The following is a 20,834-nucleotide window of genomic DNA, read 5'->3' as shown; positions in this document are numbered from 1 at the left end:
AGGTAAACTGTTGTCTGTCGGAGAGAAAATCTTTAATCCATGCAAGAACGCAAAATTTTGCAAAAGTAATTGTGTCTCAGAGTGCAAGTGACCGAGAATACTGCTCCACGGCAGTGCTGCCACTGCTGATCGAAGCATGCACTTTGTGCTGTCGGCAATGCTGTTCTATATCCTCGAGCAAGCTTGCCAAAGTAGGTTAATGGAATTTTGACACTAAAGTTTTGTTCTGCAATGAATTATGTATCCGTGCTGTCTCATTTCGCAACAATGAAATTCTCGCGAAAGCGAATTCTTTAACAGACTTAGATGGGCTAGTTGGTTGCTGGCTTGATGGAACATGGTTATAACAGCCTGTTTTGAGGACAAGACACAAAAAGAATGCACACCGGACAGACGCTGGCGTCTGTCCTGTTTCATTCTTTCTGTGTCACCAAACACCAAGGCTGGTCTTTGAAAATAGTCCACATACATGTACATATGTGCTTTTGAAATGATTCATATTGGTTTTTCACAAACTTCTCATTTGAATTCAGCTTGACTTTGAGGGAAATGAAGGTTTAATGAGCCAGATTAATTTTACAAGTCCTTAGTAACCCGAAATGGAGATTTCAAGAAAAACAATTTTTCGAGGTGCGTCTCCCCTTAGGTTCATCTTTGTGCTTATGAACAGTATGGGTTAAGCTTGCATTTAGATTGAAAGCATCGAGCAGCTTCCGCAGTCAAAGTCACATGCGACATCTGTATTTCATAGAATCACGGCTATGTAGCTACGTAAATACGGCTACGCGACACACATCGAGCCGCTTGTCGGCTGAACGTGAAATGCCCCCGTGGACTTGACAATCGCAAAATTCAAGTATGCCGAACCACAACTCCAAGCAGAAGTCTGGAAATAAATTTTCTTTACTGCTGACCATACTGCTGGTGCTGTGAAGAAATGTTGAACTTGCATTTTTGCATAAAAATATCTGCAGAGCAGCACTGAAAATAAACTTGCCACTATGTGAGTGCCTCCTCCCCCTCTTTTAAAACACATTTTCAACTTCTGGCTCTTTTGTCAAGGTTTTATACAAAGACTCCAGCTACCCTACTTACTCGCATAATGATTGCACTCTTCTGTCAAAAAAATTGATGCAAATTCAGGGGTGCGATCATTATGCGGGTTAAATTTCCCGTGAAATGAAAACTTTTTCTTCCCGCATTTGCTGCGGGATGACAAGTCTACAGATAGGTGGCTGCCGCTGCAACAGTGCAGGACACTAAAACAAAAATGGCGGCCGGCGGAGCAAGCGGAACGCGCTGAACGCAATTTTCTTTCTTCTTGTGAGTACATTACGTGCATTGAAACAGTTTCTTCCACATGAGTAATGAATAATATCGTTGCTATCGGCAAGTTTGCGGCAATAATGTAGCCATGACCACTTTGAGGGGACAGAAACAATGATGGGCGCGCTTAGCTGCCAGTGACAGCATGACGAGCACGCTGCGGAAACTGCGACATTTGTCTTCACTACTATCCTAATACGGCACGTTTCCACTAAGGGTGGGCGAATATCTTAGCTGTGTTACAAGCGTCGGCATATGAATAGGGTACACTTCTAACGTATCAGTGTAAATGTGGCTACTATCATTGCCACTCGCGATTTGTTGCGTGCCGACGAGTGCAGACGAGAGGAATCGAAAGGCACCTTTTTTTTTTGTTGTTAACCACAACTATTATAAAGCCTACAAATAATAAAGCCAAGGCAAGTTTGGTTGTAGCTTTCTTTTCATGGAAGTGCAGAAAATGATGAAAGGAATAAAATGGGGCATCTGCTTAAGAATGTTTGGTGCGTGCAGACCGCTTGGTATATCTTGAAGAAGCGTTCGCGTAACATTCAACAGATGGTAAGCACGATCATCATTAGCTAGACTTGGCACACGACGTCGCTGTGGCAAGTACGGGGTGTGATCATTACACAGGAAAGGAAAGAAAATCAAATTTTTATGACAAAATTCAGGGGTGCGATCATTAAGCGCGTGCAATCATTATGCAAGTAAATACGGTATTCACTTTAAGCCGGAAACTTTGCATTTGTGTATTAGCCTAACTACAGCAAATGCTGCCATATTTTTCTTCAACAAAATATGCATCACGAAATATTACTACCTGAACTATTAACATTTCCTTCAAATTCAATTTGAACCTAGAATTTACTATTCACTCATACAGAGTATTGAGTCATTTCTTGTGCTTCGGTCACGAATGGTGTCAGGAAATCATACGAAATAGGATCGTATACTCCCAACGTAATTTTGGCAAAGCCGCAGGGCTGTTAATTGGGCCTAATGTTATTAGCAGCTATCAAATAGCGTCTATGCAGATGATGCATGCACCTGGCAGCCAAGCGGTAGCGATGCGGATATGGTAAACGTTGAAGAACAGTACGCAACCGTTGGTCTCTCAGTTGTGCCTAGGCAGCCAGGCACACTGCTCGCTCATCATTTGCAAGTTGACGGGCGCCTCTCTCGGCGAGCATTCTCCCTGCTGCACTTGTGATACGAGCTGTTGCAGGAATGTTGATGCACTCCTTGGCTATCGGGTGCTCAAATGTGTACTTAAACACGAGCGATGGCTGTGCAGTACGCAATGCTGAGTAAAGGAAGGCCGAACACATCTTACCTGTCACAGCTTTCAGAGCACAAGCATGCACCGCAGTGCAGCAAGCAAGTGCGGTGCAGACCAGCCAACGTGCACAAAGCATTAAACTGCAGTTGACAAAGATGCACAAGCTACATTTCGACAGAACAGTGACTTACCCATCAAGATCTGCTTGGCAAATGCTTTAGCAGGATGACTGTAATTACTTTAGCACCGAGCACCTCTAGCCCAATCGTGCTAAGCCTCAGCTACTTATCCTTTGCTACAGATGGCAGTAGTTGTCTGATCAGTCAGAGTCCGGCAGTTCCAGCGTGGTAGGCAGTGGCCGGTGAAGTCAGATAAGTCATGTCAGAGACACTAAGATAGCTAAAATTTGACCCTGCACTTTAAACATGACCCACAGCAGTGCGGCGATCAGTTGTTGCCATAGCGAAAGTGCATGAGTGCGCGGCGAGTGAGTGCTTCTTTGATTGGCGAAGGCCCAAACGCAAGACGCTCGCTTTAGTAAACCCACGCGCGATGCACCATTTCAGCGGCTCCAGCGTGTGATAGGACATGTTCTATTTCCGCGCCAGCCACACCAGGCTCTACAGCGTTCAATTTCCGCCAATGCAGTGTAACTGCGCCACACCTGGACAGAGTCTGCATTAAGCAGAGATATATGCGCGCATTTACCACCCCAATGTGCTCTTCTTCGAACCAAGGCAGAACGCATCGACACCATGCTCTTGATTGTAAACACCCAGATAGAGAAAATCGGCTTGACTTGGAGAGCAGTTTGCATTAAAAGAACAACCAGGGTATGCAAACGGCATTGGCACAGTGCACAAGGCAGCTAGCAAAGTATACCAACTCTGTGGCTAGCAGACACGTGAGACCCCTTCACTGATACACAGTGTACAAGCAAGGGAAGTGGACGATCCAGGCGCTGGTTCTCTACAGTCTGTATAATACGTCACTGCCAGTAACTGGCAATGGCGGCCTTTCTTTCTAGTTTTGGTATGAAAAACATTGATTTTTGAGAGCATCTTATGAAGTGCCCACTCGCATTTCCAGCGTAAAATTTTCCACAAAGATACTGATGTCTAAATTATCTGAAACTGAGCTTTTTATGTCATCTATAACATCATTGCAGTTGGCCTTTAATCGAGCTGCAAATCTTCATTACAAGATATGAACAAGAGAAAGGTTCATTATATCAATGTAAATGCATATACACAATAAAATTCAAACAGCGCTAGACGACAGAACCAGAAAGAGGAGACAAACACGGCGCTCTTCCTCTTTCTGGTCCTGTCGTCTAGAGCTGTTTGAATTTTATTGTTACCATGGAACACCAACTCGCCCAATCCGCTGCCCTTCTAAATGCATATAGCAATTCATTATAAAAAGGTTTGGCTCACTTTTCGGCGCAGAAAGAAGTCCCGCTGAAGATTCTCCTCGGAGAAATAGTACTCGACCTGCTTGCGTACATACTCGCGTAACGTTGCCTCATCCACACGTATGTAGCCCTGGTTGAAGTAGTATGTGCCCAGGAATGATGAGGCAATCGGGGCCGCAGATGCAAAGCCCTCCTCTGGACCTGCAAAACAGCTACACTTAGTATGCCCCTACACAATCAACTTATAACTGCAACACAAAGTGAAAGCCATTAAGAGTCAATGTGTACTTTTGTCAGAGGAGACATGCCATCCAAGGCATTGCTGCCCATCCTTACTGTGAGGCTCTTCATTCGATGCTATGCTCTGCTTTGCATGCCCACGCGGCTCCAATGCAAGCACTTCAAGGACATGACTCTTCACTATCTGGTATATTGTGATAGCGATTTGCACCGACACTCACGGTGTGTTCACGCTGTTAGAGTATCGACGGCTCACAGAGGGTTCAAGGATCACTAGAAATGCACTGTGCATTTGGCTGCCAGAACGAAATGGACACACAGTCGCTCCACACACACAGGGGAGACAGTGCAACTTTCGGGCTTCCGCTACTGTGGGCACGCACATTCCTGCTGGGAAGCTGTGCACACACTAACATTGGGCACTGAGAAAGCTTTTCCATCAGTCTCATCTCATGTACCAACGAGGTGCGACACCTGTAATGCTGTCACGTCACAAGTTACAGAGCTATCACACGGCAAAAATATAAGTGAAGAAGATGAAGACGACAATGCCGGTCGGAAAAACGAAGCGGGAGTAGACATGTGATGCGCGAAGCACATGAAGTGTGCGAAGCACAACAGGAGTGGTGAAAAAGGAGGCATAGGCACATGCGCTGGCATTTGCTGACGTAGACGAGGAGCAGGGCAGATGCATCACCAGCTGTGCTCTGGACACTGGAAGCGGCAGCTTCTATGACCACAGACCGGTGAGGGAACGTCCGAGAGTTGACTAGCAAGCGCTCCATCTCCAGCCCCACACAGCCGTACCCAGCCACATCAGCGACCCGGCACACTACCGACAGCGACCACGTCCTAAGCCACGTGAGTCCCAGGTGTACTGCTGCCAGTGCGGAAACCAGCCCATCAAGCAAAAGCAATGGAGGCAGACATCTGCGTCATGTCGGACCGGCTACTGCCGCATCGTGACGGTCAGATTGTTTTGTTTGTCATTTGTTTTATTAGGAATTGAGAAGTAATAGTAGAAGTGTTGCTGGAACTGTGTATGAATACCTAGGCTAACCTTCACACCACTTGGCTCTCGCGAAGGCACAGGAAATGGCCCAGATCACACAAATGCATCATCATCATCAGCCTATTTTATGTCCACTGCAGGACGAAGGCCTCTTCCAGCGATCTCCAATTACCCCTGTCCTGTGCCAGCTGATTCCAACTAGCCCCGCAAATTTCCTGATTTCGTCACTCCACCTAGTCTCCTGTCGTCCTCTACTGCGCTTCCCTTATCTTGGTACCAATTCTGTCACCCTAATGGCCCAACGGTTATCTAATCTGCACATTACATGACCTGCCCAGCGCCGTTCTTTTCTCTTAATGTCTATTAGAATATCATCTATACCGGTTTGCTTTCCGATCCAAACCACTCTCTTTCTGTATCTTAAAGTTATGCCTAGCATTCTTGGTTCCATCGCTCTTTACGCAGTCCTTAATTTGTTCTCAGTTTCTTTGTCAGTCTCCAAGTCTCTGCCCCATATGTCAGCACCAGTAAAATGCACTGATTGTATACTTTCCTTTTCAATGATAACGGTAAGCTTCCAGTCAGGAACTCACTATGTCTGCCGTATGTAGTCCAACCCATTTTTATTCTTCTGTGAATTTCCTTCTCATGATCAGAGTTCCCTGTGATTAGTTGACCTAGGTAAACATACTCCTTCACAGACTCTAGAGGCTGACTGACGATCCTGAATTCTTGTTCCCTTGCCCGGTTATTCATCATTATCTTTGTATTCTGCATGTTAATCTTCAGCCCCATTCTTACACTCTCTCTGTTAAGGTCCTCAATCATTTGTTGTAACTCGTCTGCAGTGTTGCTGAATAGAACAGTGTCATCGAACAATGCGCATGGTCTCCTGTGTCTCTAGAGTGCCTAAATTCATGACAGACAGGAGACCATGCACACAACAGAAAACATAACACAAGTTAGACACAAAAAAAAAGAACAATGAAGAAATGCTACAAACAGTAACTGTGTAAACATATGCTAAATCTATAACCTCGCTATTCATACACAACCCGCCAACACTTAAACCATAATCTCTCAGTTCCTAATAAGGCAAATGACAAACAAAACAGTCTGACTGTCACGATGTGGCAGTACATGTAGTCGGTCTGACATGGCACTAGACGTGGCTGTTGTAGCTCGGACGTGACGCAGACGTTTGCCTCTGTCGCTGTTGCTTGACTGGGCTGATTTCCACACTGGCGGCAGTGCGCATGGGACTCCCGTGGCGCAGGACGTGGTTGTGGTCAGTAGCGTGCTGGGTTGCCGACGTGGCCGGGCGATTGCCTCCGTAGCACTGGGCAGTGCGGGAACAACAGCGTGGGCCTGAACCAGGGCCGTGAAGCACTGCCACAGTAATGTAGACGGAGCTCAGGAGCTGGAGCTGTCGCCAGCCAACTCTCGGACGTCCCCTCTCCGGTCCATGGTTCTCGAAGCTGCCGCTTCCCGTCTCGTGAGCACAGCACGTGATGAGTCTGCCCTGCCCCTAGGCCACATCAGCAATGCCAGCTCATACACCTTTGCCTCCTTTTTCTTCACTCTTCACATGATTCGCACGCTTCACGTGTCTACTCCCACTTCGTTTCGCTGTTGACTGGCATCTTTGTCTTCTTCACATACATTTTCGCTGCACGATAGCCCTGTCACTCATGACATGCTGCCAGTGCTATGCCACAACTCAACTTAAATAGGCCGCCACTACCCACACCAAACATATATCATTGCACTCAAATCAGTACAGAATCATGCAAGTAGATTCATTCTTTCTTCATATTCATATGATACCAGCGTTTTATTGTTAAAAGCAGAATCCAGCTTGACAACTTTTGTTTTTCGTCACCTCACTGCCACGCTCTCTTTATCACAAGTTTTTACAGCTCACCAAATAACCCTCGTTCCACCATGCCACCTTCTTCATGCATATTATAGTGCTATCAACTGCACGTTGCTCGACCTCGCACACAAACTGTCACATTTCAAGCTTCATTTTTTTCTCAGACAGCTAAAGACTAGAACGACCTTTACTGCAATGTTGCCGCGGTCACATATCATTCAGAATTTCTGGAAACTGTTCAGACATACATTTCCCCATAATCACCTGCATTTAACCATGTAAACGCTAACCACCCCTCAGGTAATACTCCGAATGGGGTCTCTGAAGTTAATAAAGTGAAGTGTTGCTCACTTCACCAAGCATATAAATCACATCCGAACTTCCATCAAGGAGTTCTTTTTCTATAGACCAAACGTAGGAAAACAAGATAGAGACTCTCTTAGACCACCTAGCACATGGCCACCGAAAACCGAACACTGCCCAGACCTGGATTTATACATATAGCTGATATCAAAGGAAATTCTAGAGTCAGCGAGGCATTGCCAGAAATGCAAAAATTTGTCCCCCGCTCAACACCAAATCCTTAAAGAACTTGCAAAAAGGAATGATATTGTAATAAAACCAGCAGACAAAGGCAGCAGTATCGTAATCTGGCCTGTACAAAAGTACAAGAATGAGGCCCCCAAACAACTGAGCCACCACACCCATTACAGAAAACTTGACTCTGACCCAACTTCAGATTGCAGCAATACTGTGAAAAACACAATAGCGGAGCTCCTGTCCAGGGAACAAATCACGCAATCTAAATATCGCTTCATGATGCCCAAGAACAAAAAAGCAGGCCGCTTTTATCTTTTTCCTAAAATACATAACGTTCCGGTCGAAGAAATATTTACAGCAAAAATCTCAGGTCGGCCTATTGTGTCTAATAACACACCTACTGAGCCACTATATAAATTCTTAAATCACCACCGGTCAAACATTCCCACCACCCTCCCATCTTTTGTTCCAAGACACGCCGCACTTCCTTCGAATTATCGACGGCATCAACGGCAACCAAATCCTTTCCGACTGCGCTATTTCAGTCACTTTGGATGTTACTGCCCTTTACACCAACATTCCTATGAGTGAAGGAATGGAAGCTGTTTCTAGATCCTGCGCAATCAATCCCCAAGCGCATGCTCCTGAAGTTTACTTATCGCTCCTTAGGTTAGTTCTCATGCTCAACTATTTTGAATTCGATTCTATTCACTACCTGCAAACTTTCGGCACTAGCATGGGAACACCATTCGCTCCCACATATGCGAACATTTTTATGGGACAGCTTGAAGCAGACCTGTTGAAATGCTACCCTTTAAAACTCTACACACATCTTCGTTACATTGACAACATATTTATAATATGGGAACACAGCACAAGTGCATTAACCAAATTAATCAGCCATTTCAATCGCTTTCACCTGAGTATTAAATTTACTGCTCACCACTCTCCTAGTCAGATCAACTTCCTGGACACAACAGTCTACATAGAAAATGGAAAACTGAGAACAACACTTTACCGGAAGCCTATGAATAGCCAGCAATATTTAGACTACAACAGTCATCACCCACGACACTGCAAGCAAGGAATTTTTGTCGGACAAGCGAAATGAATAAGAAGAATCTGTTGTGAAGACCACGATTATATCCACCACCTAATAACCTTAAAACAATGCTAGCAGAAAGGAACTATCCCCAAGTTGCTCTCAATAGAGCTTATGATGTCGCATCAAGATTGGAGAGACAGTCGGAACTGGCGAAGAAACAGCCCACACTAGAATCTGACAGACCGCTGGCTTTTGTAACAAAATATTCTAATGCACTCCCAAACATAAAAAACATCCTACGAAAATACCACCCAATATTATCAAGTAACGAGCATCTGAGAAAAGCGTTCCCGGATGTACCTAGGGTTACCTATCACCGCCACAGGAACCTTAAAGACATGTTAGTGCATGCAAAAGTCAGCCAATAGCATTCCCCCGCAATAAAAGCATGCTGTCGCCCCAGGTGCGATACCTGCAGACACCTTCAAAGTGACATTAAAATTAAAAGCACCATAACTAGTTATACACACGAGGTCAAATCTAGCTTCACTTGTACAAGTTCAGATGTGATTTATATGCTTGAATGTTTTTTCTGTAAGAAACAGTATATCGGTGAAACAGAACAATCAATGAACGTCAGATTAAATGGACATCGCGTGGACACAGCTAAAAAGCTTCCCAAAGCCATCACCGAGCACTTCAACCAACCAGGTGATAACCTTGATGAACTTAAACTCTACATCTTACAGTAAAATTTCCGTTGTGAACGAGAAAGAAAATAGAGAGAATCATACCTTATCCATAAGTTCAAGGCATTGCTACCAATAGGCATAAACGTTTCAAAGCGAGCTTTAGAATCTATTTGCTACGCTAAATTTCAAGCTATAGGCAACAACACTTAGTTTGGTTTCTTAGCGTTCCCCCCCCCCCCTTTTTTTTAAATTCTACTTCTTTGCGTTTTTTTCCCTTTTATTTATTTATACCATTACAGTTTTTTCTTTTTTCCCTTTTTTTTTACGAGGACCGGTTTCTGCCGCTCCTCCTATTATTTCTTTCAGAGACACGATAGCCTACGACCACCAGTGAAACAGGTAATAGAGGGCTGCTGTGCATGCCATTGACACGCCGGCTGACACACGGGTGTTGACATGTGATTGACAGACGGCCGAGTCCCTGGCCTTGTGCACAGCACTCCTTAATTCTAAATTCGACATGCTAACACACCTGCCCTCCTTGCCTCACCCACCCACCTTACGCCCTCTCCCCTTTAGAAGAACTGTGGCAAGGAAACCATATGTCGCCTTGAAGAAGACAAGTCCACTTGTCGAAACGCTGGCTCCTGCTTTCACTTTGTTCTCATTTTGCTCATCATTTTGAATTTCCATGTCCTGCCTTCCCCATGTTTTCCCTGAATCGTACCAACATGACACACACCACTCCATATTGTTAAAAAGGGCCCCCCTCACAAGACAGCATAGTGAATTTGGTTAAATATTGGAAATTATTACGTACCCTCTAGAAAGCATTCTATTGCAAGAAATTGTTTGATTGGTTCATTATTAGCAGAAACAGAAATATGTCAAGTGTCATGAACCCACCATTTCAGGAGGTGAGCTTCACTGCCAACATGACACATTTGCCACTTGCCCCGTCTAGGCTCTGCAAGTGAAATTCCTTCCCTGCCTTCTCCCATACCCGAGCCGGAGGATCGCATCAAGTGCATGTCTCTCCCGCCTTTTTCTTTTCTTTTTCTCTTGCATTTTTGCTGTGCGGCACATTTCTGGTGACAATCTCGTGCAGGAGCCTGTGAGCCGTTGCATTTGTTTTGCTTGGCTTTGTACATGATCTTGCGGGCCATGCACGAGAACACTCGCATTGTTGTGTGGGTGCTTCTGTGAACGGCGCGTGCATTTGTGGAGGCTGCCCAGTTCATGGATTCTTAACGCAATACAGCGTATTGTTGTACCACAGGCACCAGACTAGCGGTATAAATCAGTGCCCCATGAACACTGCGGTAGATGAGAGCGGATCAAAGAAAATGATTGTGCGCTGGAACATGGTAGAAAATTACCATATTTACACAATTGTAAGTCGACCACTTTTTGTAATTTAAAAATCTGAAGTGGGGGGTCAACTTACAATCGAAAACAAAACATGGCACCGCCATAAAAGCGAGACCAACGGGAGTTACAATTTTATGTTGATGTCGAAAGACACAATCACAGCACCACCAGTTCACGTGACCACGACTGTGAAATTGCATGTCTAAGGTCTAAGAACATTGGCACGGGGTGCACAGCACAAAGGCAGATGCGACAAAGTGGCTGGTGTTATTTTTTCCCCAAAGAATACCACTTTTCTTTTTCTTTTTGGCATGCACACCCAGTAGCCAGATTTAATTGCTATAACCTAAAATGTGAGATGGGACCATTACAGTAAACAGTTCCGATTTATCACAGAACACACACAACAGTAGACTGCATCGGCAGCTCATTGTTCTATCCAATATACCGTATTTATTCGAATCTTGCCTCGAATGTATGCCGAACAAAAAAGTGAGGACAGCATTCACAAAATGAAAACAACATTTATTTAATATGAACGTGTCGAGCTCACCCTACGTCGTCATCGGTGTTAGCCTCGCACGCTTGCGGGCGTGCACGCACAAGCACGCGTTCGCGTGCCCATGCATGCGCAGACAGTGCGGAGCGACTCGTATGCATCGAAAAACAGTGCGATCTTGGTGAACAGAGCGATGGAACGAAAAATGCAAGGCATAACGTTAAGAGACAGAAAGAGAGCGGTTTGGATTAGAGAGCAAACGGGTATAGCCTATATTCTGACATTAGAAGAAAAAAATGGAGCTAGGCAGGGCATGTAATGCGCCGGTTAGATAACCGTTGGACTATTAGGGTTACAGAATGGGTACAAAGAGAAGGGAAATGCAGTCGAGGACGGCAGAAGACTAGGTGGAGCGATGAAATTAGGGAATTCGCGGGCCCTAGTTGGAATCGGTTGGCGCAGGACAGGGGTAATAGGAGATGGCAGGGAGAGGCCTTCGTCCTGCAGCGGACACAAAAAAGGCTGATGATGATGATTATGCACCATATTTATCATTTTCAATTACAAACTGGCAAGTTTTGTTAAAATCCTCGAATCTAAGCCGATCCTAGAGTTTGGTATACGATTATTGGAAAAAAATCTATTGGCCTAGATTCGAATAAGTACGGTATTTACAAAACCGGTGTAAGTAGGTTCGACTGTAATTGCAAACAGCAGGAAATGCACCATCCATGTGATGCCCTTGCTTGGTTTCTGACTGCAGTTTCGCATGTTATATAAATAAAGGGAGCGCCAGCTCTCAGGCATGTTTTACTTAACGGAAAGGTGGTGATGACCTTACCAGGCTTGTGGTGAGAAATTTGAATTACGCTGTGTGGCCCTTTCAGTTACGATTTGATCTGGGAAAAGTCTCTTCATGGCATGAAATAAACACATATCGGTATCATGAATGGCATTTCAACAGTCTTCATTGACTTAATATTTGACTATGATGTTCCTTTAACTGCTTCTTTTAGGAGCAACTTCACATTTAAAAAGAAATTTTGTGGGAATAACTCTTCCCACAGGGAGTTCATGACTGTAGTATAGTGTCGCCCCCTGCCAGATCTCTGTGTTATCATACATTTATGTTTTGTAGTAGTTTAGCTAGATGGCACACCCCCCTTCTGTCATGTGACGAGCTGGGACCAACCAGGTGTCACCTGGCGTGTGAAGTCCTTTTTAGTAATAAACGGCCGCGAGCCGGCCCAGTCTTCGTTCCGGTTTTCATCAGGAGCAGTTAGCTCCGCGTCTCCCTCTCTGCATCGGCGCTCGCCGCGCGTTCGCTGGGCGCGGGCCCTCACTTTGCCTGCCGCTGCCAACACATCTTATGGCGACGAGGATGGGATTCCCGCTGCGGTTCCGACCGAAGCCCCAGGAAACCAACGAGCTTCGTAAGTGAAGCGTCCCTTCCTGTGTCTGCATGGCACGCAAACGCCGCCGACGCACTTGGCGTCGCGAGGCTTCCGAGCCTAGGCCTACTCGCCCCCTTTGTTCTTCCTTGCCCCATTCCTGCTGCAAGCTCCGGCTTGCCTCCTGCACTGTCTCCTGCACGCTACCCGGCCTGGCTTCTTTTAGGGCGAACCTTCCCATTTTTCTTGAAGTGCCCGGGCCACCGTTAATTCCATGGTATCGATGGCAAAAAATTTTTCAGGCCCACCTCGAAGCGGCCGGCGGTGGCGACTGGACGGACGCGCGACGAGCGTCACCGTTAATTCCATGGTATCGATGGCAAAAAATTTTTCAGGCCCACCTCGAAGCGGCCGGCGGTGGCGACTGGACGGACGCGCGACGAGCGTCCACGCTCGTCAGCGCTCTCAGGCGTGAGGGACAACGAAAGTACTTTGCAGACAAGGAGCAGGAAGCAGCAAGGCAGTCGCCCGGCGCAGCGTCACCGTCAAGCGAAGCAGCAAGCCAGTCGACCGGCGCAGCATCAACATCAAGTGATGCGGTCCCGCCAGCATCAGAGTTCCAGAAACTCTTGCAGCGGCTTGACCGGCTGTTCGCCGCGTCAACAAATGTTCTGGCGGAGAGGCACGAACTCACCAGTCGACGGCAGTTCGAGGGAGAATGATTCCTGGAATTCGTGACCGCATTGAAGGAGAAGGCGGTACAGTGCAACTTCGGCACAACCTACAACGAGCACGTCTGAGACCAAATAATACATGGGGTGGCGAACGTCAGCGTTCGCGAAAAGTTATTAGCTCATGGCGAAAACCTGTCTCTGGACAAAGCAGAAAAAATTGGACGCTCTTTAGAAGCCTTGCATCGAGCGAACCGCGCGTTCGGCTCCGAAAATGTACGAAGAATTGAGGTATTTCAACCTGGCGTTCCGTCGACAGGCCAAGATGACAGACTTCTTCCGGGAAGCTGCCAAGATGGCAGACTTCTTCCGAGAGGCCGCCAAGAGGGCAGACTTCTTACGAGAAGCCGCCAAGAGGGCCGACTTCTTCCGAGAGGCCGCCAAGAGGGCCGACTTCTTCCGAGAGGCCGCCACGAGGGCCGACTTCGTCCGAGAGGCCGCCAAGAGGGCCGACTTCGTCCGAGAAGCAGCCAAGATGGTCGACGTTTCGCACATGGCTCCTCCGGGAACCGTGGTGCATGGGATCGGTGTGGCAGTAGGAACCATATCACGTCTTACAGGAATTGTCCAGCAAGAAATCGGCGATGCAACGCCTGCCACACATTGGGCCATTTCGCTTCACGCTTTCTTCGTCAACTACCGCAGGGCAGCCGTCCGCGTCTGTCTTGACGGTAAGCGCTTTTGAAACTAAAAAAAGATTTAGAAGTTCCGGTTGTAGTTGGCGTCTCCATGCGACTGCTGGTGGATACGGGAGCATCGGTGTCATTCATGATGGCCGAAGATTTTAGAAATCACTTTGGTCGACAGCACAGGCTGTCACAAACAACAGTGGACATGAGAAATTTCTCCAAGCAACGCATCGACATTCAAGGCCTGTTTCAAGCCACTGTCCAGTTTTTCCAAAGGTCATGCTCCGTCACGTTCCACGTAACGACTACAGGAACATCACTGCTGGGTTTAGACTGAATCCAACGCTTGGGCATACAGATTGACGGTACGTCGCTGACATGTCGTCTACCTTCGCTTCCTTCAGTACAGAGCCCTACAGGTGTGCCTCCGGGTTTTGATCACCTCTTCAGTGACGAGTTGAGTTTCGTAAACAACCTTGTGCACCGAATTCATCGGCAGCAAGATGCGAAACCAGTATCTTCAAAGCTGCGGCGACTACCCCTGGCTCTCCGTGACCAGGGCACAAATGAATTGCGACGTCTCGAGGACTGCGACGTCATCGAGCACGTCGAGGCTTCTGAGTGGGTGTCTCCACTCGTGGTGGTGCGCAAGAAGGATGGAACCATGCGGCTCTGTGTAGATCTACGGGAACAGGACAGTCTTGTGCCTCAAGTTCAAGAAAGGGTCTTGCAGAAACAGTGGCAAACTAAGCAGTGTGTAAACAGGAAAGGATTTTTTAATACAGTAAAGCTCGTACAGTGAAGGCCCAGATAGGACCATCTATTTTTGTACTCAGTGATGGGAAGACGTGGCATGTGTCTAAGTTAACCCTAGTGATGAACGATCCAGCAGGTAGTACATTGTGTACAAGTGATAGAGACTTTTTGTACTCATATCAAAATCTGGATAGTCATTCCGATGACTCGTCTGTCGTGACAGCGTCCTTTCACACTGATAAGCATCAGTTAAGTAGTTCGTCTGACTGTATCACTTCCGAGTCTACACAGTCAGCAGTCGTCTCTGATTCCGTGGGGGAATCGGTAGCCTCCCAGGACTTGTTGGGACTTCGAGAGGAGCTTCCTGGGCAACCCTCTCCAGCTTTGAGCGACACCCACATTCAATTGTCCAACCAGGGGGAGGGAAATAATAGTGGGACGACTAGGTCTTTAAAGTCGACCGATACGCATCGCAACCCCCAAAGTTCTTCTGAGGTACGCACGCGTCCTCATCGTGACAGAAAACGGCCTCCGTGGCTTGATGATTTTGTTTTCTGAGTGTAGAGCGTATTGCCGTCTCAGGCAATTCACATGTTTCATTAACACAGGTATAAAATGTGTTCCTTGTTGCGGTGCAGTGAGTCTTGTGCCGTGTTCCTTGTCAGATTTTGTTTTGACTGACTGCCTGTGTTTTGGTGCCCAAGACTGGTGCGCGTGTATGTGAACTTGGGCGGGGACGCACTGAATTTGCTGTGGACTTAAGTGCGTGCCTTGTGTGCATTTGGTACGCATGTGTGTGAACATGGGGGCGGAACGAACTGAATTTGTCCTTGGACTTCAAGTGCGCGTCTTGTGTGCGCGTTTCACTATATGCTTACTTTGTTTCCAGGGGGGGATGATGTAGTATAGTGTCGCCCCCTGCCAGATCTCTGTGTTATCATACATTTATGCTTTGTAGTAGTTTAGCTAGATAGCGCACCCCCCTTCTGTCATGTGACGAGCTGGGACCAATCAGGAGGTGTCATCTGGCATGTGAAGTCCTTTTTAGTAATAAACGGCCGCGAGCCGGCCCAGTCTTCGTTCCGGTTTTCATCAGGAGCAGTTAGCTCCGCGTCTCCCTCTCTGCGTCGGCGCTCGCCACGCGTTCGCTGGACGCGGGCCCCCACTTTGCCTGCCGCTGCCGACACAACAATGACAATCCCAAACTTTGGGCTTACAGAAACAAATATCCCAACTTCTCCCCGATTTTTCCTTTTAAACATAACGTTTTATTTTGAGCCCCGAATTTCAAAAAACATAATACTCAATAACAAAGCACTCTATTTAAGGTCGATGAATTGCATGTGCTCATAGCAAATCTAACTATGGTGTTAACCAGAGAAAACACATGCACACAAGATCTCCTCAAGGGTCTTTTATAGCTGCCGCATATTGTGCCTGTATGCCTGAGAAACATATGACTGTTACAAATTATGACATCTGCAGACTTGACAACTGTAACCAGCAACTTGCTTCCAATATTACAGCAACGATAGTAGCAGGCGTAGCAGGGTGTCTACCAAGTTGACATTTTCAAATTCCCTGAGTTTTCCAGGTTTTCCCTGAGTGCCTTTGCAAAATTCCCCGAGTGATGCAGAACCATATTTTATGTCAAGATGGGCTCAAACCATATTGCCCAATGCTGTCACTCTCTAGCAAGCATATGAAAAAAAAAATTATTAAAAGAACGACTTAATTCAGTTTGAATACTAAGGAGTAGTGTTTATGTTATTCAAAAAGAGAATAGAAAGGAGGGGTAAGTACAATGCACTGCAAATAAAATGACTTTGAAAAAAATTGCAAATAGAGTTGGAAATCCTCAAATAGAAATAAAAAGGAGATGCCTACAGAAGCAAACATTTTCAAGCATTAGCTATTTCTATCAACTGATAGCAAGCTCAGTGGTATGAGGCCCGAACTTTGTCACAATTGAGATTCTCTCTCAACAGCTCATAAGTCAACCTCAACTGTCTTGACATACTCTCAGACCGCGCACGAAGCCTCAGTGTTGTGTTTCAGTACATTAAAGAGTTTATTTTGGTTTGGATGAGGGACACCTGCACCTCGGCATCAGCCAACACTGTTTTTTGAGCTCAAGCTCCTTAAGAACGGCGGCAGCACGTTTCCTTTCTCGTAAAGAGGCAAATTTCTGTAAAGAGGAGAAGCTGACTTTCAGGAACTGGCATTATGCAATGCACCATGCTTTCCAAGCTTCTAAGCCAATCGTGAGGACCACAAAGGCACAGTCGGTGCCATTGCTGACAGCAGTGCATCCTTTCAATGAAGAACACGGCACCCAATGACAAGAAGCTTAATAGCGAACGTCGAAGCAGCTAGGCCTAGCGTGGCTGCAGTGGTGGCTATGGCTGCCAGCGGATCTGCGTGCGAGAGCGCCGTTTCGAGGCGGCGAGGTAATCAAAACGGCAGCAGTGGTGGCTTTGATTAATGCTGTTTCGGACCTGCGGTCATGGAAGAAAGTTCGGAAAATAGAACGGCGAAAGGTTCTTGCGTCCTAAATTTCAGATATTCTGATTCATTGACTCTATGGCGTACGTGGTGGTGCCGCGAAGCTGTCTAAATTATCAAGCATCCGGAAAGTCGTTCGTCGACTGTACAATGGAAGCTCCTCCAGCCGGCGACGGCGTCGAAGACAATTCATTACGATTCCCGTCTGTTACTCGAGCAAGCATTACTGCAACTTTCAACCTTTCCAACAAAATTACCTCTAGTTTTCCCTGATAGAACCACCAATTCACTGAGTTTTCCCTGAGTTTTTCCAGACTACTCAAAATCCCTGAGAATTCCGGGTTTGTAGACACCCTGCTTTGGGCAAGCAGCTACTAATGCACTGCACACTGTTCGAAGGTAACAGCACTCACCCCGACTGCCGAGTGAGCTGGGCTGGGGACGTGGGGTGCTCCAGGGCCGGCCCGACCGTCCCCCTCGCTGCCGCCCACGGAAGCTACGACCTCGGCGTTCACCTCCTTCAATCGGCCGGCTGCCAAGCCGGGCCTCATGTCCAGCTGCACAGACACGAGGCACAGTTCAACACTTTCAATAGCAAATTCATACCTTTGACATGTAATCAAGCAGCAGTTGTTGCTTCATTCAGCATCAATTTGGAGGCAGTTTAGCAAGCTGAAACTCCCTCAGGCGATTCAGCTCAGCATGTTGCCCTGCTCCAGATTGACACCAGTAAAAATGTTAGCACACAGATTGCATATGTTCAGCCCTTGGCATTTTGGCTTGCTGCCTCTCACTCCGCATCATCGTCAGGTTACACCGTGAAACTATCGCTTGATGTCAACAAAGTTACCAAATTTTTCCTGCCCAACTTATTCTTTCTGTAACACATGAGACAGGTTTAGTCTATTGCAAGCATCAATTTAAGAAGAAGTTCACATTAAATGTACTCAAAACATTTAAATGCACACAAAACACAAACTCACAAACTAGATAACTATGCCACTTTACAAAAAAGAACTGTAATGAAAACTAACGGACTAAATTTTTTGCTGTTATTGTTAGACACAACCAATAGAAAGTGTACCTAAGGAATGTATAGGAAAGATTAACTTTTCTTTTTAATTGAAATGCTGAATTAATCGGGAAAAGCAGGAATTAAAATGTAATACAATTTGTCGGTAGGAGCTGAACTGACAATCTCTGCGTGATGCATGCTTTGCAACACCCATTAACGAAACACTATGGTGGCACGACTTTTTCAGAGCATTATTAAGGCAAAGGTTAGCAATGCCTCTCTTCACCAACTTAGAATGGGCGGAATGGAACGGAAGAAGTGGTTTGTTAGCACGAGGTTCATAGTACCAACACGTATGACTATCAGAACAAGATAAGCGCAAATCCAAAAACCGGATCTTATGATCCTGTGGGAGTTCGTAGGTAACGTCGAGGGGCGCAAGGCATTTTTGGATTATTGGCATAACCGAGGCTCTGAAAAAGTCGTGCCACCATAGTGTTTCGTCTAGCTTTGCCTCTCAGTGCGAACGGCTTTCGCAGGCTGGTTATCCCGTGTCCCTACAAGTGTCAATAGCAGAACGAATTCTTAGACAGTGTAGAAAAGACAACCAGCACGCAGATAATCCTGTAACTACTCGGGGTAGGACTAGCGTCATCCCTTATATTCACACCGTCTCACATAATCTTAAGAAAATCGCCCAGCGAGCGAACGTTCGTGTAGTATTTTCTGCCCCCAATAAGCTCATGAGGATTTGCAAACTCACTAATTCGAATAAGGTAGCTCCTCTTTCCTGCGACAAGAACCACAAAAATAAGTTTGTTAATTGCGCACATTGTGTTGTTTATTCTTTTCCACTCAAGTGCGGAAAACGTTACGTTGGACAAACTGGCCGATGCCTGAATGACAGGCTGCGCGAGCATGGTTACAATGCCAAGAATTGTATTACAGCTGGGGGGTTTCTCGCGCAGCACTGCAAAACGTGTGGTTGCGAACCTATCTTAGAGGAATGCGTCATTCTTGGTCGCAGTCGTAATCAGCTCACAAGAGAAATCATCGAAGCAAAGGCTATCATTTGTCTGGGCCATGCATGTGTTAGCTCACACTCATTATCATTATCAAGAAGTGAATTGGCGTATCTCCGACTGCAGCCACAGGCTGTATGAATGGTTGCCACCTGGTTGCTATCGGTTTTCTTGCTTGGTTTTCTTTGTTGATGTCACATGGTTTGCGAATGTATAAGTACTCTTGTGTCACGAAATAAACCTCAGTTGGAAGTTAGCGCTCACCCTGTTTTCCGCTCCCTTTGATTACCCCTACCTCTGTCCTTTTTTGCTCGTCCTGAGCGGCGCTACTAGCCTTAAACAGTTATGACATACCAACTCGCTCAAACTGCCACGCTTTTGGCAGCAGTGAGGAACGTAACAGCGGGGTTCTACTGTATATAGTTGCAGCTGCAGCCTCGTGGTTCAGTGTCCGCCTCAGTTTCAGGAGGACAGGATTTAAAAACCACACTGCCATTGGTCGCCCACTATAGCAGATTACAACTTTACAAAGAAGGGGTGTTTATTCCTCCAAGGCGGACGCACACAAGTCTGCACCAATGGGCACACAGTCTAGACTGACGTCACGTGCTGGATGGCTGGTGCCCCCCCTCCCCCCTATGGTGAAGATGGCCACCCGCACTTCGAACTGGGCCAAGTCCCGTCAGCCGTGTGTGTCTGTCTCTCGTCAGAGTGAATTCCTAATTCCTAATTATTGTGAGCTTACGATACATAATTTGTGCCGTGTGTGTTTATTCTGAGCCGTGATCTGGTGATGAAAGATTGCAGCGAGCATCGCTGACACTACGCTACGCGAACTGGCGAAACTGCAGACTTGCAAAAAAAAAAAATGAAAAGGAATGAAAAAAAAAAGAACCAATCACATTCGTGAAAAGTGTGTGTCTGTCTACTTCTTTCCTGGTGCTTCCGTCTTAAAGGCTGGGTTCCATCGTTTCTAAAAGTATGTACCAACAGGCTGTAAGAGTTGGCTGTCGTAGCTGTAGGAAGGAGCTTGACTCGTCGTCGGGACTCAGGAGAGCAGGATTTACATTTCGAACATTTTAAGCAAGATACATTGGCAAGCGTGACTCCCATATGGAGCTCGCAAGACTAACATACAGCAAACAGCTTACGAGCACACAGCTCGCGAGTAGAGAGAGAGAGAGAAACAACTTCGTTCGGACACGTTCGGACACGTAGGTCCCAGGGTCCCCGCACGACCCCACTGTACTACACGTTTGTGAGTTCATGGAGTTCCATGACGTGGGCGGCCCGGTCAGTGGTGATCTTCTGCTTGGCCGGGTCCATCGAGCGCAGAAGGGTCTCCCATTTCTCCCAGGTAGTCAGGAGCTCCGGGCCCCACTGGGGAGGGTCCGCCGGGCATTCAAGGAAAATGTGGGTAAGCGTAGCATGGGGATGAGTGCATTGAGCACACGAGGGGGTGTATGCTCCCGGGCGGATGCGGGAGAG

The 20,834-nt window shown here is 46.6% G+C and overlaps 1 protein-coding gene across 1 annotated transcript in view; it reads right to left on the bottom strand.

The window, feature by feature from the left end:
• larp (La related protein) overlaps positions 1 to 20,834 on the bottom strand; it is a 161,791-nt gene that overhangs the window by 82,487 nt on the left and 58,470 nt on the right. Inside the window, exons 6-7 of the mRNA XM_075687951.1 lie at positions 17,723 to 17,866; positions 4,045 to 4,223 (exon numbers count right to left, since the gene is read on the bottom strand). Coding sequence (XP_075544066.1) covers positions 4,045 to 4,223; positions 17,723 to 17,866 — 323 coding nt within the window. The remainder of the gene's footprint in view (positions 1 to 4,044; positions 4,224 to 17,722; positions 17,867 to 20,834) is intronic.

Source organism: Dermacentor variabilis, chromosome 4 (assembly GCF_050947875.1).
Source record: "Dermacentor variabilis isolate Ectoservices chromosome 4, ASM5094787v1, whole genome shotgun sequence".
Taxonomy (NCBI): Eukaryota; Metazoa; Arthropoda; class Arachnida; order Ixodida; family Ixodidae; genus Dermacentor; species Dermacentor variabilis.
The sequence above is the reverse complement of the archived record's forward strand: the minus strand, read 5'-3'. Positions and strand labels throughout refer to the sequence as shown.